The sequence below is a fragment of the Corvus moneduloides genome, chromosome 1, assembly GCF_009650955.1.
Source record: "Corvus moneduloides isolate bCorMon1 chromosome 1, bCorMon1.pri, whole genome shotgun sequence".
Taxonomy (NCBI): domain Eukaryota; kingdom Metazoa; phylum Chordata; class Aves; order Passeriformes; family Corvidae; genus Corvus; species Corvus moneduloides.
This window is the reverse complement of record NC_045476.1, coordinates 25,085,886-25,112,781: the sequence shown is the minus strand read 5'-3', so window position 1 is coordinate 25,112,781 and position 26,896 is coordinate 25,085,886. Positions and strand designations below refer to the sequence as shown.

At 40.2% G+C, this 26,896-nt stretch overlaps 1 protein-coding gene and 1 long non-coding RNA gene across 2 annotated transcripts; one reads left to right on the top strand and one right to left on the bottom strand.

Moving 5' to 3' along the window:
- Positions 1-20: 20 nt before the first annotated feature.
- PPP1R17 (protein phosphatase 1 regulatory subunit 17) lies at positions 21-17,786 on the top strand. The gene is given in 6 exon segments (XM_032102490.1): positions 21-104; positions 6,690-6,802; positions 9,703-9,740; positions 9,742-9,856; positions 11,277-11,438; positions 16,350-17,786. Coding segments are annotated over 5 exon segments (477 nt in total). The 5' UTR covers positions 21-104; positions 6,690-6,720; the 3' UTR covers positions 16,430-17,786.
- Positions 16,629-25,393, bottom strand: LOC116441024. Its single transcript, XR_004238844.1, has 3 exons — positions 25,261-25,393; positions 24,751-25,034; positions 16,629-19,245 (listed from the first exon to the last, which is right to left on the bottom strand). It is a non-coding gene; the product is annotated as an uncharacterized LOC116441024 (long non-coding RNA).
- Between the last annotated feature and the right edge of the window lie 1,503 nt (positions 25,394-26,896).

Below are 26,896 nucleotides of genomic sequence, written 5' to 3'. Positions count from 1 at the left end.
CTGGGTAAAACAGGCAAGAGCATCAGCTGCAGACCCAGTCCAGAAAGATCCTCCAGTGAGCCCTGACGACAAACTGCACCTTCCCTACTACCTCACATCACTCAGTAAGTACTGCAGCCACACGTTTTCCTCCTGACTGGTGGCTTCTGTATTGGATTTACTTTTTCTTTTTCTTTTTTTTTTTTTATTTATTTTTTTTTATTTGAGGGGGCATGTGGATTTGTTTGTTTGTTTTGGGTTTTTTTTTAGCAGCCACCACCAGCAAGTTGCCTTATCACCTCTGGGGACAAGCAGGAAAGCACAGAGTCCCTGCTGCATAGGGAATGGGCTGGGAATGATTCCATATGGGGAAAGTTGGGGTGTGACCAAACTGAGTCTGGAATTTATGGCTAGGGCAATGGGTAGGAGAGTGTTTTAGAGAAAAGTAAAGCACTAACTTCAACTGCTGGGACAGTTCACCACCAGAAAATGAAAGTCAGCAAAGTGGGAACTGGTATAGAGGCTTCTTATCTCATTACTAAGTCTGGCATGTGCAAGGGGTTAATTTGTACCTCAAGGAAAATTTCGGGAAGACTTTTTATTTTTTATTATCTCCAAAGACAAAAACTTTGTGACCAGAACCTGTGCAAAGGTATCTCACATTTTTTCAATGAAACAAATAAATATTTTTATTTATTTTACAAGTTTATGGCTAGAAGTGGGAATCAGTCCACAAACCAGCCAGGGTTTTTGAAATAGCATCCAGAAGCACACTGTCTGTGAGAAGAAACTGCTCCCAGACAATTCTGTGGTACTTCTCCATCCATGCTATTATTAGTAGCAAAAGTTTTGGGTAGAAGGAGGCACTCAGATCAGGTTTTCAAATATCTAAGTATTTGCTAAGAAGATTTAAATATGCTTTATAAAAGTAAAAATCAGAGTAATCTGAATATATGCCTGTGGAGAGCAGCCTAGTGCCTAAATAACTGAAGAAGAAACTCTGTGCATTAGCATGAAGCTGTCTTCTGTACCCTGGAAGGCATCACTCCAACAGAGTAGTGTTAAACAGATAGTAAAACTTGTAATTAAAGGTTTGGATTGCAGAGCAGTAACAGTGAGAATTTATACTTGCAGGACTTTCTACTCTGACCACTGTAATCTTGCTTTATTCACATGATTTGCCAGGAAGCAGTTGTAATGGGGCTGGGATAGGATGGGGTATGGGTGAAGGTGCATATTTTCTGATAAAGGTACCAAGGCTGCCTGCTGAGTGAAGATAGAAGAAGCCAAATGCAGCCAGATGTTGTACCATTCTCCTTGACTCCTGTTTCACATGATTTCTGTATAGGGCAGGTGTGTGCAAGATGGCTTCATCCAATATCTTATTCCTTCTTTATGCATTTGTAAATGACTTCAAGCAAATAAGGGGCCTACTCACACTACAGAGCCCTCCACAGAGGGCATGCTACAGCAGGAATGACAGGTCTCTCTGCCTCCCTTATAGGTTTAGGGATGCAGGGAAGAAGGAGCAGGTAAGGATGCTGGAAGCCTGCCTGTCCCTGCTTGCTCATGTGCTCATTGCAACAAGACAGGAAGGGGCAAACCAACTGAAAATAATTTAATAATCAAAACCCCCCAGGAAACTGTAAGTGCATGCTTGGTGGGAAAAAAGGCACCAGTCTTAAAGAGCAAACCCTCATGGCCAGAGCAGCTCTTTGGGCAGGGCAGCAAAATGCTGCTTTTTGTCCAGGCTGGACTGTAACTAATGAAGTCCAGACTCTGCCTTGTGTCTGCATTTGGCAGCAGCCTGTAAGATACTCTTACATACTTCCATTTCCAGCTATTGAGCACACTAGCAGCAGCAAGACCAGGCCCTGCCTATGAGAATGCGGACGAACAAGTGTGCACACAGTACTACCCCAGGACCCTAGCTGCCTCTGTTTCTGCCTCTGCTTCTCTCTATGTTCTTAGAAATTACTGTGGCTTCAGAAGATAAGTAGACAGGGCCAAACAGGCTTCTGTGGCAACATTATTGCCAACTATCAAAATGAACTTATTAAATTCAGATTGACTGCTGTCACTCAACAAGGATGCTCTCAAAAGTACTTTTATTTTTGTAGCATCCCTGTCAACATGCCAGTGGTTTTTTTAAATAATTATGCATACTCTGTAAATTAGCATGCTTTTCTTCAGAATTTTGTCAATGGTGGAAACAAAATACTCTCCTGAACAAGGAAAAACATCCACATACAATACCACATGCGCCAGATGGTCTACTGAAGTCTTCAGAAGCACAGATTGTGGATACCTTATAAAGGGCCAGATCAGAAATTCTAAATATTCAATATACAAAGAAATCACAAGCCTTAATGTACAATGGTGAGGAGTATTGACACTGATGCCGACATAACCCCTGTAAACTTCTATAAGAATTGCGTATCAGAACTTCATTTCTCCATCTTATAGGTAAGAATGATCACCTATGGGTGACTCACTTGAGAACTGTATTGCCCCTTCAGACTACATACAACTATCCATAGGTATGTAATTCCATGTAGTTGCATAGCCCCTACAACCCTTCAAACCCTAAGAGAAGACAAGAAATGGAGATTTTCCCCCCAAGCCATTTCCGTGCCTAGTTCAAGATCAAATGAAAAATAAGTCCAGCCCATTAGTTTTGTTCTCAAAGCTTTAGTTTTCTATCTTACAAGGTAGGTTTTTCTCGTGAGATTTCATTTTAAGTTGGTTTAAATGTCACATTATCGGATGGCCTTGAAAGATTTACATCATGTTATGTGAGAGTAGGTGTACTGAGTATTCCCTAAACTCTAGGCTGATTACTTGTGACAAACATCTACATTAAGCCAATTGTGCATTAAAATAGTAAACCAAAACACGTTTCTTTATCTGTCTCTAGTGAAATATTTTTACCTAATTGAAGCCTGGAACTGTCTGCATTGGTGAACTTTGCTATGGAAACCAAAAATTTAAGGAAAGGGAGTAGTCCTATTATTTGCAAGTGTTTGTGTGTTTTAGGACTATGTTAGTGAGTAATAGGATAGCTTTGTTTGGGCACTTCAATCAAGCAGGTACAGCAACTGAGAATTTTGAAAAAATTTTAGTATGTGCTTTAAGCTATATAAAAATCCAAAACTGATACCCAGAAAGTGAAAAGTTCAGATAGTTTTCATCTGAATCACCATGTCTTATAAGTGTGTATGCCCAAAGGAGTCATGCTGTTATATGACAGTGATTCAGCATGAGACCTCATTCACAGGAGGCTGAAGTAGCTTTTAGTAATACCTGCACTTTTCAGTCTGCCTTATCATTCATTGCCCTCCTCTGTCTGTAAGTAGAGCCAATCTGATCTAATGCCAAAAGTTCTAACAAGGAGCAACTCAGAACTATGTAGGCAAAGCTAGAACTTGCCTCAACTTTCAGGAAAGCATTCCAGGCGTCTATCAGCTCTCTCTTTTCCCAGAAATAAGAGACTTGAGGTGACTCATTTAGGCACATATCTCTGCAGAGGGCAGTACAGCCTAGCTGCATTGTACCAAGGTCTCTGGCCAAATGACAACTAAATCCTAAATCATATAGAAAAATCTATATCATCTCAGGAAGTATCTTCTACTGAGTGTGAATTAGACCTCCGATGTAACCATTGCAGATGCACAAAGGATGAATGTGGATCATTATGTCAAGAGACATAACAGAGTGCAAGAAAAAAAACACCTGAATTCATCACATGAGTAGCAAGCATTTGCTACCAAGGTGACTGATGGCAAGCAGAGAGTGCAAACTGTGCTAATGTGAACACTAGGAAAAGTGTTGCACTTAATGCATGAAAATCTGAGAACTTGCTTCAATTTGTAAAGCCATGTTAATGACTTCATACAGTCCCCATAGCAGGCTACCTTCCCACATAAAATGTTACTGGGGAATCTGTTTCCTTAGTGGCAGGAATTGATTTTAGTGGTTTGGGAAAGCACCATTACAATGCTCATACAGCAACTTTCCTTTGAAGGAGAGCTCTGTGTGTAATCCATGGTGACAGGATGTAACAGCACTCACAGATTCATACGTCGTACACAATGTATATACACCCAAGATACCAAAATCCATTATATATTTTGGTAATTTTTATCTTTTTATTCTTTTGTCACACAGACTGTCACAAAGTGCATTGCAGAAACACTTTTGTAAGCAAGACAATGCTGCCTTCAGGGTAGACTTAGAAAAGAAAAGGAAGAGGAGTGTCAGAAGTTAGCCTGTAAAACATTTTAAAGCACCGAAGATGCCAAGGGTTTGGCATGTGTGACTATGAAAATATGAACACAGATCTAAGAGATGTATTTTAGAATAATATTTTTCAAACTACCATATTAAGAAGAAATAATGAAGCAATTCTCTCAATAATCTGCATATACCAATCCTATATTGTCTCTTTACAAAGCTTAATCTCTATTAAGTGAAATAATTCAATGAGCAACTAATTGAAATATAACCAAATTTAACTATATTTTATAAGCCATTTCCAGCAAATATAACTTACTCCCAATTTTACATTTAAATTTTGCTATCTATCCTCAGCCTTTTTTTGCCTCAAACCTGTTAAAAACCAAAATGTCCACAGTGTCTGAAATGATATCCCTGGTTTTACTGAAAACCTTGTAAATAGGGTATTCTTCAGAAAAGAACATTTTACATACAGTCGTAATACTTAGCCAGCATGTCCTAATCAAATCTAATAAAATCAAATGGAATTGAAGAATAAAACTTCCTCAAATCAAAAAATGTAGTGCAGGCCTTCATATGGCCAGATAATAAGTTCTGTATTAAATAAAATTATGTCTGCTTCATTTTAAACCTTAGCTATAGCTTATTTATACAGTGAATAAACAGAACAACCATACCATGTTAAGGTGCCTTCAAAGATTTCTTTCTGTAGGGTCTTCCCAAGTGGAGGATTTTTCTTCCAGTGAAGGCAAATGAGCCTTCAGACAGTATAACACTTCAGCACAGATGTGAGGCTGGACTGGGACAGTTCTACAGTGAACATCTGGAGGTCAAATCCTTTATCTAGGCCTGATTCTGTAAGGTTTTAATAATTTGCAGAATATTACAAATTTTTGTTAATTTTAAATAGTGAAACATAAGGGAATTAATCCCATGTGTACAGTATCAGTCAACGTCAACTTTTGATGTTGACGAGTTGAGTCAAATTTGACGCTGCCAGGCAGTGTTACTCCCTTTATTTTTAAGTCACTGGCATTTAAGACACATGTTTCCATCCTCTGAAGAACTACATCAGTGCAACCTTTCCGACTTTCTTGTACAAATATTTCTGTGACTGGATTTTGCTCAAGGGTTAATTGTTCTATACATAGATGCAAGTTTAGTCATGGAAATGAGACTAACTCTCCTACTGTTCTGTTTCTTGTCAGCAAAAAACCATTGCAATTTACAGAGAAATAATAAGGTAATTTCTTTTCCTGCAGCAAGATAAAACCAAACTCCCATAGTTTAGTCTTCGATTTGCCCATCCTCCTTTTCACTGTTATTCTCCAGCTGCCTTTTTTTTACCTTTCTCTCTTATTTGCCTTTCCTTCTCTCCCTCCCCTTCCTTTATTTTTTCCCAATTACTTGTCTTTCATCTACTAGTCATAATGTCTCCAGTTTTTTTCTTTTCCTCATTGCTTTTCTCCTCCTTACAAGCAAGTCACTGTCTGCTCTTATTCCCTGAAAATGGAGAACAGAGGTTGTGAATAAGAAACTACCACAGCTGTTGCTGGATGAAGGCAGATACTGAGATCACTTGAACTGCACCTTCAGGTTGAAGGTTGTTTCCCTTCAACATTGCTTTTGTCATTCTGATGAGTTTCTGCTAAGCAACCTTAGAAATGATCAGCAGTGAAAAATGGTCTAATTTTCTTCTTTCTGTGGTGGCATCTGTGGCAGCCCCAGGATCAAATCTCAGCTTGCAAGGTGCTGGGGAAGCTCAGGTGTTAAGGATGGATGAGGATGGGCTTCAACACCCACTGCAGCTATAAGTAAAGGGGAACAAAATAGCCCAAACAGAAATCCAGTGAGACTTACAGAGTATGGACACTTAAACAGCTGTGTGAAATGGGTTCCCATGCTCTTACCAAAGTGATGATTAAGTTTATTTCATGAGTAAGTTTATTTCATGATGGCTTTGGGGTCTGTGGGCACTGGCCACCTTTCTGAGGCAGCACTTTACACCTGGTTCTTCTGGGGTATGCGAGGTCTCTTAGTGGAGCTGGACTTATAAGACTAAATCAACAGAATTCATAATTAAAGTTGGTTCATATAATAAACACCAAATATAATCCTTAGTTTACAGTTGAGAAAAAATGGAGAAGAAAACCAGAACAAAACATCCTATTCCCTAGCATTTACTTCGTGTATGAGATAGCACTTTCTGTATGAGATATTACTTTCTGTATGCTCAAAGTCAGTATTCTTCTGTAGCACAAATCCATGCTAGTGTGGGTTGCTTACAGCAAGGTAGGTGGAAAAACAGGTTACTGTGTGTGTAAGCAAGGCAGTGAATAAATGCATCACAGCATGTGTGAGTGAAAAATCAGGTCCGCAGATTGCTGGAAGACAAGAGCTCCTCATCAGTTGTTAGGTAACACCAATATGTCCGTTTTATGTCTTGCTGCTTTCTTTTTTTTTATGTGATGTGGTATCTTTAAAGGAGGAAAAAAGCCTGTTTCAATGATGTCAACAGAATGTGTTCAGCCACTTGATATCCCAGACGACAGACTGGACAAGCAAGATTCTCAGTGTAACCATTTAGGTAAGTGTTATTTGATGATGTCATTGCACTAATGAGGGGTGGTGCCTTCACATCATAAAGTCCTGTCCAGTGTCCATTTTTCCCCTCCAGCAATACAACTAAGCCCCCATGAAAACAGATAGATTACACCTTCTGCTGACACTTCTAGTGCCAGATGGAAAGACAAAGAGCATTTTTCCTGCATATAAATATCAGCTGAAGCACTAGAGTGAAGCTAATTAAAGAGGAGAATGGAAAAAGTCATTGATCTTTTCCCTGGTAGAAAAAGTAGAGCAGTTTCTTATTTATACCACAGTAAATTGAAAGCTAGGATATAGCTGAGCTTTCCCTGACCATATTTTCCATATGCAATTTAAGTAAAAGGTTTCAAGCATTCCATTTGCCATCATTGGGACAGCTTTCTAAAAATGTTTTCTCCTTCATCATCAGTTTCCTTTTGAAGCTACTTCACACAACTTTTACACTTTACAGGGTTGTCTTTGCTCTGCCACACTCCTGAATACCAGACTTCATGCTTGATAGATATGCTTTTTGCATATTCATGGTCTTTACCTGTGCTTCAAGTGCTATGATTTCACTCTTATCTTGCAAAATTATCCTGAAGATTTAGAAACCCAGAAACAAAAATCTGTTTGCTCGTTGTTACTTTTGTGGTGACAATAATGCAACACAAATGCAATTTCACTTCCTTGTAAAAAATTGTCTCACCACAGGTTTTATGAATTTTGTTTATTTGTACTGCAAGGAAGATATCCTAGTTCTGTCTCAGCTACATGGCATTTCTAGCCACAGACACCATTTTTACAACTGCTGGTATGCCAAACATAATTGGTCCATAAAATTGCTTATTTAAGTACATACAGAAGGAGTTTCATTCTCCTGTTGGGAAACTGAAACAGTGGGAGGGCAAATGACCTCATTAGGACTATGAAGAAAGCCTATGAAGGCCAGAAAAAGAACCCACATCTCCAGGGCCTTAACCCAGAGGCCATCCTTCCCACATCTACCTGCAGGCTCACAGACATAACAGCTGCCTTAAATAGTGTGAGAGTCTGGAACAAAGTTGTGCTTGCATCCAAGTCTGCAGTCAGGGGTTGGGTAAGGGTGTGGGGAGCCCAGCTGAAGGCAAACAAGTAGCTTTTAAGAATTTGAAGCATTGGTTTCTGTGATGATACTAATGAGAGGTTCACAAATGAGTGGTTAAAATGCTTAAAGAACCATCATCAAGGTTATTGGCAAAAAGCAGGTTTTAATATGAATTTATGAGAATTCAGCTTTAACAAAGGTAAGTGGCAAGGTTCATTCTATTACTTACTGTGTAGACAAAGCATACATAATTAAATTGGTTTAGAAGCAATTTGGAATTATTTACATGGAGACTGGGGATGCAAGAGGGTAAGGGTGCAGAGCATATGGATATAAGAAAAGGGTGCAAAAGCACTTAATCATTGACTAATTTATTATTTTTTTAAAGTAATTCTATAGGATTTGCTTCAATTATAGCAGTGAGTTAATTATATACTCAAAATAACAACATTCATACCATAATCTGTTCGCTTGCATGAACACATGAAAAAAAATGTATACATCTATATCTATTAGTGTAAAGGTACTCATCAAAAATTCCCCTCAGGCTCAGTGCAATACTCATATCAAATCCCTTAGGTGTTTCTCAACAGGCATGGACTGCACCTCAAGGAGTATGTATGTGTGGCAGTGGTATCTGCCTAGACCTCGTTGTCAGCGACGGTCTTTCAAGAATTGCAAACTTGAGGGTTCACAAGCTCCAAGAGGCATCCCACTCAGAGGCCCCACTGTGTTCCAGGAGAGCTCAAACAGCCTTACTTAGTGCTGCTGTTTGTAGCGTCACAAGATGATTTTTCCCAAAAAGTCCAGTAACAATAGTACTATTACACTCAGGCAACAATTCATTTTTTTCAAAAGGTCTCTTAACAATAGTACCATTTCAGTTGGGCTACAACTGAGGTAAATTACTTACCAAGGCTAATAAGAATGACTGCTTATCCTTTGTTCCTCACCTTGGTCGGACTGCTGATGTTCCTGATATTGTCAGAATAGTTCCTACCTTTACCATACAGGAGCACCCAGTATGGTCATGGATGCTTCACCACCCAACTGGCACAGTTAAGGGGCACTTCACCACTCAGCTGATTCAACTAAGGCTTGTCAGAAGCTGCTCAGAGATTGCAGAGCAGGCCTGAAGAGGAGTGGAGGGAGGGGGATGTACTACCACAACAAGCTATCTTCGGTATTTTTAGCTTGCATAAACACCCAGAAATACAGACCCTTGTAGAAAAAGTCATGTTGACCCTCTGAGTGATCTGAGTAAAGGATTGTTTCAAAGGAAAAACAAAAATCCAGCATAATGTTACATAAATAAAGAGCAAATACCAATTGCTCAGTACCTCTGGAAATAAAGCTAACTCTTGAAGGGAACAATATACTGGCTAACTGGCTCATTTTAGCAGTACCTCAGACTGACCCTATATAAGTAAAACTTTCCTTCACAAAACTGCCCTTGTAACTCTTGAAGACACAATCCACACAGTTGCCACTGGATGAAACAGGGGTGGCCATGGAACCTCTGCACACAATAATGCAGACTTCCCTCTGACATGTAAACACACAAGCTGCCCACAACTCTCTCTTTCAGTTTTATGTCTACTGCCAACAACACAGAAGGCCCACCTAAGTCACCTGACTCCAATGTAGCGTGGCACAGAGGCCCCTTTTGTTGGCTTTCTAAATATTTAAGAGATTTTTCTTCCTGGGCATTTTAATTTACTTGGATTAAAGTACTATTATCAAAGTGTTTATTTTCACCATTTGGTTTATTACTTCCCCTAAGTTTCAATTTCCATTATATTTTTTCCCTTCAGAAGATCTTTCAGAGCAGCTGATTAAGAGCTGTGACCTCAAAAAAAAAACCAAGAAAAGGTAAAACCCTCACAGCTTCCCAGAAGACTGAACAGGAGCAAAAAAAGCCAAAGAGAAAAGATACACCAGCATGGCACACTCCACCACCTCTAACAGGTGAGCAGTAAATCTTTTGACTTTGAAATCCCAATTCATCTTTGGGGACTGAAGCTGGGTGAAAGTCCATAGAATATTCATTCAGTTATGTCCCCTTGGATGCAGACAGGAACACAGCTGCATGCATGTGCACCTGGGAAGGCAGGTGAACAGAGTCTGACTTTCTCAAAGACACTGCGTGTTAGCTGAAGGGTTTGCTTTCACTTCTGGAAATATCAAGGTGGGTAGGTTTATGCTCTGAAAAACATGCTCCTGTGGAGCTCATAGTTTTGCTGCTAAACGATGTTACATTTATGTGTGAAATGATGTGTATTTATTAGCAGCTGCTGAGCCATGCTAGATGTCCCAATTGGATATGGTCCAAATTCCGAAAGGATCAAGTCCAGCCCCTGCACTTTCTCGTGAAACTAACATCCAGTGCACAGCGGGAGGCTGAATGGGAATGAGACTGGGAGTAGACCAGTGAAGCACACAAACCACTGCAGGATGCTTCTCCTGGAAATCACAGGGCTCATGTGATATGGGGACTCTGGCAAAGGGTAGGTGCTTCAGGAAGACAGAAACATCGCAGCAACAAAGGGGCGCCTTGTAGGATGCTGCCTGCTGTGGCACAAATATAGATGTTCGAGAGCCAAATGCCACCAACCTGGAGAAAGGAAGAATAAGCAGGAGACTGCCACTGAAACCTAATGATCCAAGAACAGCAGTGGGAATAAATGTTTGTCACTCTAAGCTAACAAGCACTCCTTTTTATACTCTCCAGGGAGAGAGCTGTGCTCTTGTATTACTGAGTTCTTCTTCCCATGTTGCACATACATGGAGGAGTTAGCTAGTAACTGTTTGTATGCTTCTCTGTATATCTACAACAATTCAAGTCAAAACCAAGCAACTGGGATTTTCCAGTATTTGTAATCCAGATATTGAATTTGACTCTGTTCAGTTTTCACTGTATCTTCCATCAGCAATTCTCTCTTAGAAAGAGCAGCTCAGAGGCTGGAGAGCTGCATTTTCTTCCTGCAATTGTCATATCATAAAGAAAACATTGTTTCACTAGTTAAAATAGCCGCTTCTGTATGGTCACATTGTTCCCAACTAACGTCTTGATCATCTGTGTAATTAAGCTACTGTGGTAAGATGTCTAAGGTTCTGGAATAGGAGATTACACTCATCTGTTCCACAATTTCTGATGGGCTGTAATTTAGTGCATTTTGTACAATCAGAAGCCAGCTGGCCAATGATAGCATCATTTTCTAGAGCCTATGGGATATAATTAATTTGAAAGAAATGGAGGGTAGGTACATCATGCAGCAGATCAGTTGTGCTATTGTACTTTAGAGTAGTCTTTGGGAAAGTTACATAGGCGAAAGTTTCTTCAATGTAAATAGGCTAAAGTAGCATTTTCTTTATTTCTTGCTTGCAGGCATACTTTCAGACTCATCTGATAATCTGCTGAAAAGGTACAGTATCACAGAGAAGTCACAGAGAGAGAGAGTGAGTCCAGTCTCTCAAATCACTGAACTGGAGCAGAAAAAGCCCAGGAGAAAAGATACACCTGCAATACACATTCCACCTTTGATAATAGGTAAGAAACTTAGGTAAAGATCCTCCTAAAGCAAAAAGTGGCTAGTGTCAGAGATATACTTGGAAGGCTGAAAGGAGGTTGCTCTCTGCTCAGTGTACTTAGCAGATCTTGAATTGGACCTATTTGGTCTAAATATATAATAGCAGTGGGGGTTCATGAAAAATCTATTACATAACCCATGTTCAAGCCCTGGAGATAGAAAGGACAGGGAGAAAGAAAAGGCATTTGGTCACTCGATGGTCTTTTGAAAACTGCAATCCTACTTTTTTGAAATCCAGCTACTACCCTGCTTTTCAAACCTAAGCACATAGAAATTTTTAGGCCACCAGCACTAAAATGCCTCAAACAACGTGGAGCAAAGCTGTATTGATTAATACCCTCTTCACTCCACAATCCCTAACATGCACTGAGGAAGGCAAGTGAACTTCTCATTAGCAGCACCTTAAAGATAATTCTGTGCTTCTAGCATAACATGCAATACATACACACTACATACATAACATGCCAATAGGGAAGGGAAGGGGAAGGGGAAGAAGAAGGGGAAGGGGAAAGGGAGGGGGAAGGGGAAGGGGAAGGGGAAAGGGAAGGGAACCCCTACAATGGATCATTTGAATAGAGCTAACCTGTTTTTTGGGTAAACTCAGGAGTAAGAGTTCAGGAATGTACGCTAAATAAAGCTGCACTGTGCTTTATGATCATGCCCGCTCTCTTATTTAAATTAAGAAGTAATGAAGGAAAGTATATTTATGTAATTCTGATTATCTAGTTATAGCCTTTTTAGAGCAGATGCTAGAGACAACAGAAATGTAAGACCCAAACAGAGGTCCCCAGCTCTCAGATGGACCCATGCTAGTCGTGGGTCAGATGCTTACCACAATCAATAGCAAGATCATTACCAAACCGGAACACCAATGAATCACTTTGCTAACTGATGAACTCCAAAGGTTCCCAGTAGAGTTCAGGATTCAAAGCTCAGAGAGGGATGTAACCCAGAGATGCAGGTTATAAACTTTCCGTGGACCACCAGCGATTTCAAGGGCAAATCATCATTTTAATGCAAAACAATGGAAAGGGAATACAAATGGGAAGTCAAAACAGTAGTGATTTGTATAACACTAGGAAAGTATTTTTTTCTTTTATATGATGCCTCTGATCACTTGTGAAGAAAATGTGCTTTACTGAATGCAGTTTGGAAGATCTGGGTTTAAAGGAGTGAGAAGCATGTTTGATTTGGGAAACATTTTTAAGTTAGTCTTTCTCTGTTTGCTGTTTAAATAAATCACTTACCCTCCCTACTTCTGTTTTCCTAGCTGTCTGTAATATGAAATGCAGAATTATATCTGCATCCTGCAGATATATTTTAAGGATTGGTAGTTTGTTCTGTTAATATCTGCCGAGGGATCTGACTAAAGAAAGCAGAGGGTAAATACAATGTAATCATAATTTCCAACAGAACTTTCAAGTACTTGCAATTTTTGGCTAGACTCTAGAACAACGGCTCACAGAAACATGACTGTTTCTGTTAGAAAGCTAGAAACTAGGCAGAAGAAGTTGTCTTAAATCATCTATTTGTCAGGTGCCACCTAGATCTAAGCCACTCCTCCTGGGCTACAAATCAGAAAAACAAGATAGCACGTGTCTACAGACTGCCTACGGACAACTGCTGCAGCTGAGTTGGGAGAGGCAAGAGGTGAATGGTTAAACGTCCATTCTTCTCACCCAGAGGTTTTCAATGGGGGTGTGGTATTTTCCTAAAGGAACCACCTTAACTGGTTTTCTAGGCTATGAGAACGAGGCTTTGAAACTGGTTTTACTAGTTATATCTGATTAGAAAACCTCAGGCAGCCACACTTCAGGAACTGCTTTCCCATATTTACACATGTATTTACATTCTAGCTCAAACCCACAGGCCTGAAGACCATTAATTTAGTTAATGGACTATATATTGCTAAGTGGGGATGACAATAGAGTGTTCCAGAGTTGACTACAGGCTTGGATCAGATTCAAGCCATTTACTGTCAAGTGATATGGAAAAAAAGACCACTAGAATTCTGATTATATTTTGTCTTTGAGTCTAATCCCTTCAGAAGGACAATTTGTTGGCTGACTGAAGGAAAACTTTCCACTGAAGGAGACATCTGCTCGTTACTTATTTGTATGGATATGGCATAATATTAACTGTGCCACTTCAGTAGAAGTTTGAAGGCTGAATACATTTAGAAGCCTGAACCTTGCAGAGGAGATTTCAGATAACTAATTTAGTAGCCCCCTCTCTTTATCTGCATTTCCCAACTGGATTGGGTGTTTGCAAGGTGCAAAATTGATTCTGCTTCTCACTTGGACCACATGTCACCCAGTAGAGAAATTAATTTTCTTCATTTTATATGGTATATTTCACTTGCTTCTATTTGTGACAGAAAATCTCTCTGACCACCCAAAAGGCTAAGGGATTGTCCTAGGAGTGCTGGTCAAAACAAAGAGGGATAACATATATGCTATTTTAGCTGCATTTACAACAAACTATTTGCATGGACAGCTGTTCAAGTGGATACTCAATTAAGCTCTTTTACTAGAATTAAGTGGAGTTTCTTGAATTGGTATCTAAAAGGGGTTTTCAGGGGATCTGAAGGGGATCTATTAGAAATGGTGACAGTCCTCATTAGCAAGTCACAGGAGACACCATGTAGCACTGAGTGCTGCTTACTGCAGCAACACTAATAACAAGGAGACAGGACAGAAAGGTCTGTCTATATTTATTTAGCTCACATAGTCCTGCTGGGTCTTCTCAGGTCTCCAAGACTATAATTCAGGTTCTGTTTCACACAGCAGTTCCACAAGAGCTTAGCTTCTTTGTGCTACCTGATGGAATAAATCTGAAAGTAAGCAAATATTGGACCAGCCTTCAACCAAAACAAGTAACTTTTTCATAGCAAATCATGGAGCCATCACTGGTGAATTTCAACCAGCAGAATGATGTATGTTGGTATGTATCTTGAAAAGTAAATACGCATCCTTAGAATAGGAAGAGAATGGAATTCAGGCATTTAAATACATAGGTTACTTTGCCCGATACAGGCACAAGTCTGCCACAGGCAGTTAATCCCTGGAAAACAGATCCAGAATATAGGATCTGAAAAGCCCTCTACAGAGAGGCAGCATCTTAGCAGGCTGCTTTGATTCCATGCCAAGTGCTCGAAAGTGGCTTCACCAGTAGGCAACCAAGTGTCATTGGAGGTATAATTGAAAAGAACTGAAAATTGCATTCATTTCTGTCATTCTCTCAATAGCAAATGCGCATAGTTTGAATTTTGTCACACATTTGAAGGTACATTTTAACCATATATTAGTTATATTTTCGCTGTTCCTCAAATGGTCCAGGATGTAAAAACCAACAACAAATAACCCCCACTCCCCTTTGGAGAACACATAAGCCAAACCCCAAAGACAACAGGAAAAAACCATATCTGTGTTTGTCTAGGTTGCCTGTAGGGATAGAAGTCTGTGTGGGGAATATTTACATCCATCTCCATAAAATGACATCATTCTTTGATGTTAACAACAATGGTTACTCAATTGCTGCTTGAACAAATGAAGTCCTTTGTGTTTCAAATTAACATTAATTTATGCCTTTCAGTTTATCTTATAGTGCTAGTGAAACCAGCTAGTTCACAAGAACAGCATATAAATGAAGCAGGAGCTAACTTAAATGAATGGCAGTATAGGTCAATATTTCCATTAATTCGTCATCTCTGAAAAGACTCTCAATTTGAAGAAAATCTTCCTCTGCGGTATTATCTTATTTTCGGACCTTGTCAAGACTGAAAGCCTTCTCTGTGAAAGTACTTTTGATGCAGAAAGAAGCAAAACAATTTGGTTTGACAAAACAGCTTGGCTGGCTAGCAAACAGTAGGAGATCAAATTAAAAAGGAGAGATTTCATTGGTCTCAAAGCAATGGTATCCCTCATCCTGTTTGTAGACTGTTAACATCCACACGAAGGCATGTGGGCATAAAATCCATCACAGAGGTCACTTGCTTTTTACTGGAAACAGGCAAACCCAGCACAATATGTTAAAATAAGTTTCAAAAACATATTGTACCTAATGCATTGTTCTCACATCACTCTTACTTATTTTCTAATGAGGAGAGCAGTTACAATATTTGTTATACCTTGGTATCATATAAAAGCCTCCAGATCACCAAAGGGTGGACTTACTGATTTAACAGAGAAAAAGAGAAAGAGAGACACAGAGACACAGAGAAAGGAGAAGAGACAGATTTGTGGGAGGTGTGATCTACAACCCAAGTCTATTTTCACATTGTTCTTAATTCAGAAGCTTTTGCAATTTATTGATACTATATAATTTCAGTGGAGATGGCACTTGTCATGTGGGTATTTTAACATTTGTCTCTTTTGCCACCTGCACTTGAAAAATCTAAGTAGTATGGCTATATACATAGAAGAAACACATACATGTCCACAGAAGCTGTTTCAATCACAAAGATTAATTACGGTATTTGCTTCATCATGCAAGCTCTTTCCCTTATTTAGCTACCCAAACCCTTCTAACAAACAGGTTCCCAAATGAAATTTCAGAGTCTCTTTTTACAGGTAGCAAAAATATGCTGGATTTAAGAGTGCTTAATAATTTTAGCTAAAAATGCAGTGACTCAATTCTAGTTCCCTAAATATTAGGAGACTGAAATTCCAAAAATAAATGAGGAGTAACTCACATGATGCTGGAAAATGACATTAAAATCAAGAAATAAGAGAAAACTGAAAAATTCTCTTTAGCCTGATATTTTCTAAAAAGTAGTATATTAAATCAACTCCTTTTTTCATCTTTATTTTTTGTTTGTTTATTGCTTGTTTGTTTGATTTGGTTGGTTTTTGTGGTCTTCTCTTTTTAAGGCACCAGGCTGTTTACAGAAGAAGAACAAACAGTGATTATGGAAGATGAAGAAAAGGATGGAGACACAATCCACAGTTAGATTACAACAATATTTCTATAATACAGTGTAAATAATCAAGGGTCATTCAAAGTGGCAGCACATACAAAAAAGTTCTTTCATCTTTATAAATAATTTTCTCAATTTAACACTTGAATTTAAACTATCATCAATGTTTATCTGCTTATCTCCGTCTCATAATTCCCAGCAAGCATCAATGGAGATGATGGCAGAAATTTCAGTTACACTTAGGGTTTGAAGGATTCTGTCAGTTTACTACAAGTGGCTTCCTAGCATTTTTGTCAATGAGGAATCCACCTCAGGTCAGATCTAGCTTTGTGCAGTGTGGTACTCATACAGTACCTGGCACTAGATACTAGAGAAGTGGTAGTGCAGAGCAGTAAAACATCAACTAATGATTCAGACTGCTTTTTTTGCCTGACACTTTACCTCATTTGTCAGCTTTCCTTTGCTGGAATAACACTGACCACAGTGAAAATTCCCATATGCAGAGCTGATGGGATAGATGAAGAAGGTGAGAGGGCAGGAGTCAACTCTATAGTCCCTGAAATGTAAAGCAAAAATTTCTTCTGCCTGCTCATGAATTGTGTCTGTAAGGAGGAAAAGGTGAATTTACTGTGGAATGAAAATTTATACCTAAGGGCTCTCAGCATTGACAGACACATCAAACAGGATAGAGGGCAGAGATCTCAGTGGAGAAATGCTAGGGAAGTGCAACGCCTGCCTTTTACCCCTGTGTTACACAATTATCTTCACTGGGTTGATGAAAGATAAAATAATTGGATAGTTGATGCTTTTGCTCCAAATAATTTCTTTTGACATCTTCTTTTTAGATTGAGTCCTAGGTCATAAGTTAGGAGAGGTTGTAAAGATTCAAAATCACAGCAGGAAGGTAAAAATAGAGTAAAAGCAATAATGTTACTCAATGACAAATGCTTACTGCAAGGTAGAACAGCATTATGTGACTTTTTTAATAGTTTACCTCAATGATTCAAACAAGATCTGTTTACACAGCCAGCTACAGCCTTCAGCATTTGTAGAGAGATGGGTATTTGTAGAATATTTTACAAAAAAAAGATAGAACTGGACACTTTGTGCTTGCCTTAATAACTCTGGGCTAGATGGAGTAGCATGGCCAGCTGAAACCTTAGGGAACTGAGCAGAGGTTGAAGATTATCTAGCTTGGTGGACTGAATTTAGTTATCTTTTTAACTCACTTGGGCAGACAGCTGAGGACCATAGTAGCTTGGACTTCATTTGCCACTGTGACTGACCCAGCATCTTTCATGAGAATGCAATCCATTCACAAATATATGTCAATGTATACTCTCAAGATGTAATCAATGAGCTTACAATAAATAATTGCATATTAAATTGTGCAAGAGGTCCACTATATTATTAATGAGATGCCTGTTATTTAGAAAGTGTATTTGTTTTTATCCTATTAATCTATCAGTGAGACAAGATAGTATTTAAAATATAAACAATCAATAGTTAAAATCACAACATTAATGTAAGATCCACAGTAAAGTATGTCACAAGTACATGACAAGAAATACGTATGATTCAGGTCTAGCTTTACCGGTGAAGTTGGTGAATATTTTCAGTACACACGTAGTGAGTTGACCTTGGCTGGATGCCAGGTACCCACCAGGCTGCTCTATCACTCCCCTTTACAGCACCACAGTGGAGAGAAAATAAACAAAAGAAAAACAAAAGCGAAAGCTTACACATACATAAGCAAAGGGGAAAACAATTATTATCTACTTCTTGTCGCTGTTGGGGTGGTCACGACACACACAGACAGTGCCTCTTTCAAGGGCCAAAAAGCCGTTTCTTAAACAAAGCAGCCTCTTTTATACACCTTTTGTATGTTATCATTTGTGTCACAGATTCATTGGCTGCTAAACTACTACAATAGACTCATTGGCTATTATTAACTTCAATATACTACCATTGGCTACCTATAGCATAAGCATTCAAGCATTCAGAAAAATAACAGGTGCAGATATGTTGCTGGTTTTCTCCTTCTACTGTTTAGCTTTCTTGCTTCTCTTGATACTACATTCTCATGGGCAAAAACTAATTCTTTTTCTTCTCACGGACTTTTCTCACAGTCCTTCTTTGTTAAAAGTAGCAGGCCTGAGCCATAATTTTACAAAGGCAACAAGGCCTTCATTTTATAAGGTTTTACTTAAATGCCACATCTCCCCCTTTTTTGTTTTTAAGCAAAGGGCTCATGTATTCTAATGTTAAAACAGTCTGCACCTGTAAAGCCCACCCCACTAAGACCGCCATGGCCACTTGCTGGCCACAGGACAAAACACATGCAATACAGATCACAACCAACAAAACCCACCAAGAACAACCATACCACTGACAAGAAGATTTATAACATAGGAAAACAAAAATAGTATCCCATTTTCCCAGAGAGAGAGAGCTGCTGCTTCTTCTGCACTTGGCAGAAAAAGGCCACAGTTCCAAAGCTCCTACGGCTGGAGCTCAGGGGCCACACTGCCCAGACAGGAGGGAGTCCACCAGCCAGAAACACAGACCCCAACACCACCGAATGTCTCTCTGGAGGCATGGAACAGGGAACAACTGAAGAAGGTCAGCAGGAACACAACAACATGACGGTAGATGCAGTAGGATACAAGGCAGTTGGCAGGCTGCCTCCACAAGCCCTCAGGTCACAGCCATGTTCCTGGCAGTCCTACTCCTGCTCCTGCCTTGGCCACGAGGGCTGGATGGTGGCTGGGTCATTTTTCCTCTCACTAGGCCTCATTTTCTCAGAGGCAATTGATGCTTGTCAGGTCAGGCAGGTATCCATGCTAGACCTGTTGGCAATAAAACACATATGTACCTTCTCCCCTAGGTTAGTGTTGGAACCCAAAGTGCAGGGAATGTTTCTCTGCCTGTCCTGAGGGATCCATCCCCCCAGGGAAACACTGTTTTTAACCTTTGTCCCTGGAGAAACCTGCCAAGGCTTTGGGATGAATTAGAATCTACAAGGGTGTGAGTTAGGTGGTAGCATAATACATAGTTTGTTACAGGGTGAAAAATTTAGAGTTTAGGTTTATTAATATGGTAAGTAGATGAAGGCAAGATGGAGGATGCCTGTCGTTTTTCAGGTCTCTTCCCTCTTCTTCACCTACTCCATTTTCTGCAGTGTTGGTAGTACAGAATGATTGGTTAGAAAATGCCGCAGTACAGGCTACGTGAACAGATAGTTCATTAGGCATTGGTAGAAAAGTAAAAATAATGTACGTACTTAGTAACTATTGGGTAATTTAACTTTAAAAGGGCCTTGAGTTTTCCTGCATTTTGTCTTTTGGTACTTGCTCTGCTTCATGCTATGTTGGCGGCATGTAAATTACTGATAAGATATAATAAACAACCTGAAGACCAAGAAGATCCAAAAGTCTTGTTCGTCTCTTATTCCTGGCAAGGACTTTCTCCCCCATCTGGGGAGGACATGTGGGGATCGAGAACCACCACAGGTTAGTAGATCATCTAAGCCTTGCCATTGCACATACAGTTGTGGATCCTTATGTAAAACCTTTTAGAAATCGGTTCCCCATATGCAAATCTTCAGACTGGTATCGCTCTGCTGGGGATCAACTTTAGTGAAAATATTGCATTATCTAGATATTCCTGAGAGGTCATATTCCCCCTTTTTGTTTTTATGATAACGTGTGTCTGTCACTATGAATGTGAAGACGACATAAAAGCAAGGAAATACATGTAATGAAACAATAAACCTACACCCAGCAAAAAAGCAAAGTAAGACGTATAATCAATATCACACAACAAAAGGATAGCGCCTTAGAACAATACACTTTCAATTGCCTAAACACTGGACCATCACCCAGAGTCTGCTGTAGCTGGTGAACCCTGTTTCACAAAGAGGACCTGGAGGACCTTCCCGGACAAGGCCTCCAAGTGTACCTCAAAAAGGGGTCCAGCTTCTATACATCCAAATGAGCAAGTCAAAGTGACTCAATTGGGTCTGTTGGCATGCTTCCCAACCAGGTAGGGCCAGGGCTTGGCCAGAGCCAAGGCCTTAACTGGAAGGGTTCCCCTAACATATCCTAGAATCAAGCCTGTATTAATAACACTTGGAAAAGTTTCTTAAAATGATACATGTCTTGCAGATAGCTACATAACAGTATGTGAAAGTCTGTATAACAGCCAGCTTTATCATCCATCCTTAGCTAAATAGTCAACGGTACCATAAACAAACTGCAAACAATCAAAGAAATGCATATGCATAACATCAAATAACATCTTATAGATAATGCCCTTTATAAAAGTCAGTGAATTCATGCTATGATATTAAGAATACGTTCAGAATTAATAATACATCTACAGTAACTTATTTTTAAAAATTGAGAGTATACTTCTTCATATATCTATGCATATAAGACAATAAAACAAAATAAAAGCAAGCAAGAAAGGACTGAACAGCTTACAATCAATAATATCCATAACTTAGAACTGTTAGTCATTCTCCTTTGTTACCTGTGAAAGATGGAACAGCAAAAATTGTTATGCATAACCATCCCAATTGGCCAATGCAGAACATTCATACCCATGGAGTTTCCAATGAATTTAAGGATTTAGCATACTGAATCTTCACATATTTTTACAACTTATTTCATGTTCTTAAACAGCTGCTTATCAATTCTTTATCATAATTGTTTCAGTCGGTTCAATCTTATCTCTATAACAAAAGAACTGCATCTTTCAGTTTAAACAAGCATATTACAGCAGAAGCTAAACTTCACTTAAACTTGTTACTTAAACATAGCAGAGAGTAAACCAGACAGAACTTAAAGTTAACGTCACTGAAACTGAACATAAATCAAGCTGACCATGACTTCGACTTAACAGAAGTTAAAATAACAGAACTTAAGACTGAACAGCAGTTAAACTTGTCAGAAATTAACTTCAGCGGAACTTAAGCCTAACAGAACTTAAATGTAACAGAATATCAAATTAACAGAATTTAAATTTGACATCCCATAAATTAACAACAATTAAACTCAACAAAACATAGCCTTAGCCTCATATAAACTTACAACACTTACATTTAGCAGAACTTAAAATTAACATCACTCAAATTTTGACAGAACTAGATTCAGAGTTGAGAGTGTTCTTATAAAATTTCTGATACACCAGAATGTAACTCATCTTGACTTCATCAGTGCAAGAAAGCTACCAAAAATTTCTCATATAGCAGTTAATATCAATGAATGATATACAAGCAAACAACTGATATAAAACTATAACTGAAATAGCAGCAACATGGATTTACTAAGAAATTATAAAGTGTGGCAAATCTGGACATTTACAAGAACCCTGTGTCCCTGGGCTGCAGCCACACCTCTGCAGGGACTGCACCAAGCAGGCACTCCGGTGCCAGCAGAGTCCTGCCTGGTGCCCCCTTTGCCAGTCACCCGTCAGGGAACTGCAGCCCAACTCCTACCTCCACAACATAGTGCAGAAGTTTATGGATGTTCCTGCACACCAAGAGGAGGAAAAGCAGGAAGCACAATGCACGCGGAAGGGGGAAAACTCGGGCCAGCCAGAGAAGGTGATCCTGTGTCATTCCCGCCTCCAGGAGCTGCAGCGCAGCAGTCTTGGGAGGACTGTGTGCCCGTGGGAGGGATCCCACGGCCATGAGATTAAGAGTCCCATGCTATACCAAGTGAGCCAGCTGGGCTGTCCCAAGCACGGCAGACTGCCGGAGTGTCTCTGCAAGAACACCATCAGCCTGGAGGAAGCCTTTCATGAAGTCCAGATATCTTTTCCTGGAACTTTGGAAACACTGAAAAACCACAAAGCTATACTGGATCAAGCCATAGCAAAACTGCTGAAACAGGAAGAAGCACCAAATGCTGAGGAAAGCCTGCAGAGGGAATGGCCAGAGGGCCATACTATTCAGGTGTTGTAGGAACCCAGAGTGCCAAGAATATTTCTCTGCCTGTTTTTAAGGGTTCTTACCCCTCTGAACAACACTGGTTTAACCTCCAACCTTGGAAAAAATTACAAACGATCAGACAGGAACTAGAAAATACAGTGGTGTGAATTAGGTGATAGATTACTATGTAAGATTGTCACAGGGTGAAAAATTTAGAGGTTTTGGGCTTCTCTTTGTAGTAAATAGGTAAGAGTAAAAAATATCAAAATGGAGGATTGTTGTTGTTCTCTAAACCTTCTTCTCCTTCTTCTACTACTCCATGTTCTGCAGTAAAAGTAGTTTGGGATGATTGGATAGAGAATTCCGCAGTTCCTGCCCGTGTTACTGAATAATTGGTAGGAAAGTGAAAATAATACACGTTTTTAGTAACTATTGGTTAAATTATCTTTTAAAGGCCGTGTAAATCTTGATAATGAGACTTCACTCCTGCTTTCTGTGCTCTATGCTGTACCTGGGTCACGCTAGTGGCTCTGTTCCTCTGATAAGACTTAATAAACAACTATCCGGCAGCATTGAAAGTCAAGGAAAAGTCTTGCTTTATCTTTGAAACTCCTTGCAAGGACTTTTAGAAAATTCTCTCCCATCAGGAGGGATTTGATTTATGGCACGGTTCAGTGTCAAGGTGTGATGTTACATAATTCAGTTGTGAGAATAGGTCCTGGTAACTATAAACATGATTGAAAATATTCGTTCACAGTCAGGACTCCTCTGGCACAAGTTCGCATGATTTTCCAAGCAGCAGGCATACTCAAAAAAATGACAATATCATACATACCTCAGTACTTTCCTGGTATAAGCATAATTTTGCTAGAGTTTTTTAAGATACAGCTTTACAAGGCTTATTACAATCATTAAATCTCTGGCAATCTTCAAGATGTGCCGAAGAATACCATTAATGTTTTTAGTCAGAAAAGTAACAACAGTGTATATATCGGCAAATCACACTTAAAACCTGCTCAGTTTGCAGATGGCAAGACAGTCTTTTGTGATTATAGTACAATAGAATTGACCTTGGACTATTAAAGGCAATGATAAATACCAAGGGCCTAGTCACATAATACTGCCCTGAGTTTTGCACATGTAACTCTGGTAGGTCATTGGGTGCATAGAACTGACAAGTGCATATAAACAGCTACAAAGCCATGGTTTCAGATGATTCCAAAGGAGTATACTACTGTTCACTGTTTTCCTGTCTGCATAAGAATAGCAAATATTAGAAACTCAGCCACTGAGCAGATAACACATACTCAGAGAGCAAGTCTGTTTTGTAAGGTGGTGTCACTTTTAGTCACTATTCTGGTCCATCACAGCACTTAAACTTTTTTGATATCAAGTACAATTTTAATTTTGAAGTGGCAAGGAAAAATTTTACACTTGAACCACTAAATAGCTGTACCAATTTGAAAAGCTGTTGCATATTTATTCATGGCAAAATATTCATGGTATAATTACCTAAGTAAATCTGTGGGATAAAAGAGCAAGTAAAATGACAAAGCTGGCACAGGTCCCTCCACTTCTGCAGTGGAGAATCGTGAGCCAATTATATGTAAACCTTGCATAGTTTCCGCAGATAATGTTAATAAGGGAGTAAAGAAAGGAATTCAGTCAGCTAATTGCTCTCAGCAACCCTATAAATCATTCAAGGTTTCAACATCAGACCTTAAAGTTGATTGCTCTTTTCAAGGAAGGATCTGAGGGTACCAATACAGATAATCTTGAACCTCTCTAGTAAACAATCCCATCAGAATCCACAGCTTACTGAAAATACAAGTTACTTTTAAAAGAAGCCACAAATGCTCTTGAGATGCATAGTAAAATGCATTCCTTAACACGAGCAACATGCACCTGCAAGGGCACTACGGTTGGGACAAAGCGAGCATTTCTCAGAAGCTCTTCCAGTGGTAACCTTTCCATATCACGAACACAGGAAGGGAGAGGAAGAGCAGGGCAGAAGCTGGAAGCTGGTCTTTCCCTTTCTTCGAGTTGAACAAATTCCCTGCAACTCCGTTTCATTAATTAAAAAACACCTTGAAAAAACATGCAGGAATGGAGCTGCGCAGCTCTGAATGAGCCCCCCCCGGGCCCCTCCCACAGGTGTCTGGGTCCTCCGAGCAGAGCGTGGGGAGGATGCCAGGGCTCGCCTGCCCGCCCCTCGCTGCCCTCTTCAGCTCGGTGATACACAGCGAAAACGCAGCAGCGGGGGAAGAAGGGGGGGAAAGAAGCTTGCTGCTGTTCCTGGGCGCTCTGCCAGGGCCTCAGACGGAGCCACTGCAGCCGCCACTGGAGCCACCCCGTCTCAAAGAGAGTACCGGAGGATTCCAAAGACGGTACCAAGGGTTGTTCTAATTGCTCCACTCACCTGCAGGCAAGTGTGGATAAAGTGGTTTCACGGGAATGGGGGACGTAGGGCAGTCTGTCCTAGGGCCTGTAGGTGGCACACAGCCAGGTGGTTCAACACAAGGCTCACAAGCAGGCTCGGTCGGCGCTCCGTCATGCGGCTCTTCACCAGTTTTACCCGCCTGCGCCCTCACCCCCCGCATCCACAGAGGTTTGCAGTTCTAAGTCCAGTTCCTTTTTCACCACTTTTAAGGTCTCCAGCACCACCCTTCAGGTAGGCAGCAAAGATTTACCAGTCTCATCACCCTGGGAAGTGAAATCAAGAATTTGCAGCCCAGCTTTTTCCCAGGTTATCACCTTAAAAGCACCCGAACAAGTGGCTTCAAATCCGTGGCTCTTACACCACAGCAATAAACTTTTTAAAGAAGGTTTGTTATACTTAATATCACGCCTTTTTTAGCATAAGCATCCATATTTACTATAGCCTTCTCTTCTTAGGATATGTGATTTCCCATGGTCCCCTGTAACCTACCTTTAATATTTTGTCATCCCACGACTTTTGGCACCTCTCCCGGGTGCTCCTCTGGCTACAGGGCTCTGCCCCCTCCGCTCTCTCCCGGCGGTCAATTATCTTGCAGTTCCTTACACAGGGCACCAGATGTCGCTGTTGGGGCGGTCACGACCTCTTTCAAGGGCCAAAAAGCCGTTTCTTAAACAAAGCAGCCTCTTTTATACACCTTTTGTATGTTATCATTCGTGTTACAGATTCATTGGCTGCTAAACTACTACAATAGACTCATTGGCTATTATTAACTTCAATATACTACCACTGGCTACCTATAGCATAAGCATTCAAGCATTCAGAAAAATAACAGGTGCAGATATGTTGCTGGTTTTCTCCTTCTACTGTTTAGTTTCCTTGCTTCTCTTGATACTGCGTTCTCATGGGTAAAAACTAATTGTTTTTCTCCTCACAGACTTTTCTCACAGTCCTTCTACTGAAAAGAAGCAGGCCTGAGCTATAATTTTACAAAGGCAACAAGGCCTTCATTTTATAAGGTTTTACTTAAATGCCACAATCAGTGAGCAATATTCAGCCACGTGCCAGAAAGCAGGATTTCAGCACACGCTTCTGGAGCAGTCACTCCAGAAGGCAAACATGGTAAAATAAATGAATGTCCCCCATTCCTCCTCTCTCCCTTAGCTTTTATATCTGAGCTGATGTCATGTGGTATGGAATATCCCTTTGGTTTATTTGGGTCAGCCATTCTGGCCTAGTTGTGTCCCCTCCCAGGATCTTGCCCACTCCCAGCCCCTTGATCAGAGGTATGGGAGAGAATGTTAAAGAGACAGTGCTGATGCTGTGCCAGTGCTGCTCAGCAGTAGCAAAAACACTGATGTGTTACCAGTGCCTTTCCAGCTACCAATGCACAAAGCACAGCACTGTGAGGGCTGCTAAGGGAAAATGAACTCTATCTCTGTCACCCCCAATACCCCTTACTCCATACCATTTATGTCCTACTCAGATCCCACATAATTTATATATCTTCCAACTGTTCCATTCTATTTCTCATTACTGGAATCCCTTCTTACCCACACATACAACTTAAACTACATCCTTAAACCATCTCTATACCCAATATACACTTTCATTAACTACTATCCCCCGTCCTTTCACAGACTGATTTTACTTTCCCTTTTCACGGGCTTCCTCCATCCCTCCAGATCCATGACTTGGATTCCATCAGCATGGGTGGTCAAGACAGGAGAATTGGCGTACTTGATCATTGGGCACCAACACCAGCCCAGCTTGAGTCATCCTTGCATCCTCCTTGCCCCTCACAAAATTCATTCTTCATCAGTTCTAGTCATTCCTGCTACTTTACTTCCTGCAACATACAATTTACACCACAGATTATTTTCCCACCAAGGTTAAATTTCCTTGAGTCATACACCAGGTCTCCCCATTCTTCCACACCACCCAACAAATACACCCTGGTCCTTGGGCAAAGACAATCCCATGAATTTGGTCCCACAGAAAGAGAAATCCATACTGACTTCCTCAGCCACTTCTTTACATGTAGTGAGGGGACCTTATCTCCTCCCTTGTGGAGGGGTTTTATTTGGGCAGGACCAGGTGGTTAGCAGACCTGCTCTTGTTAACCAGC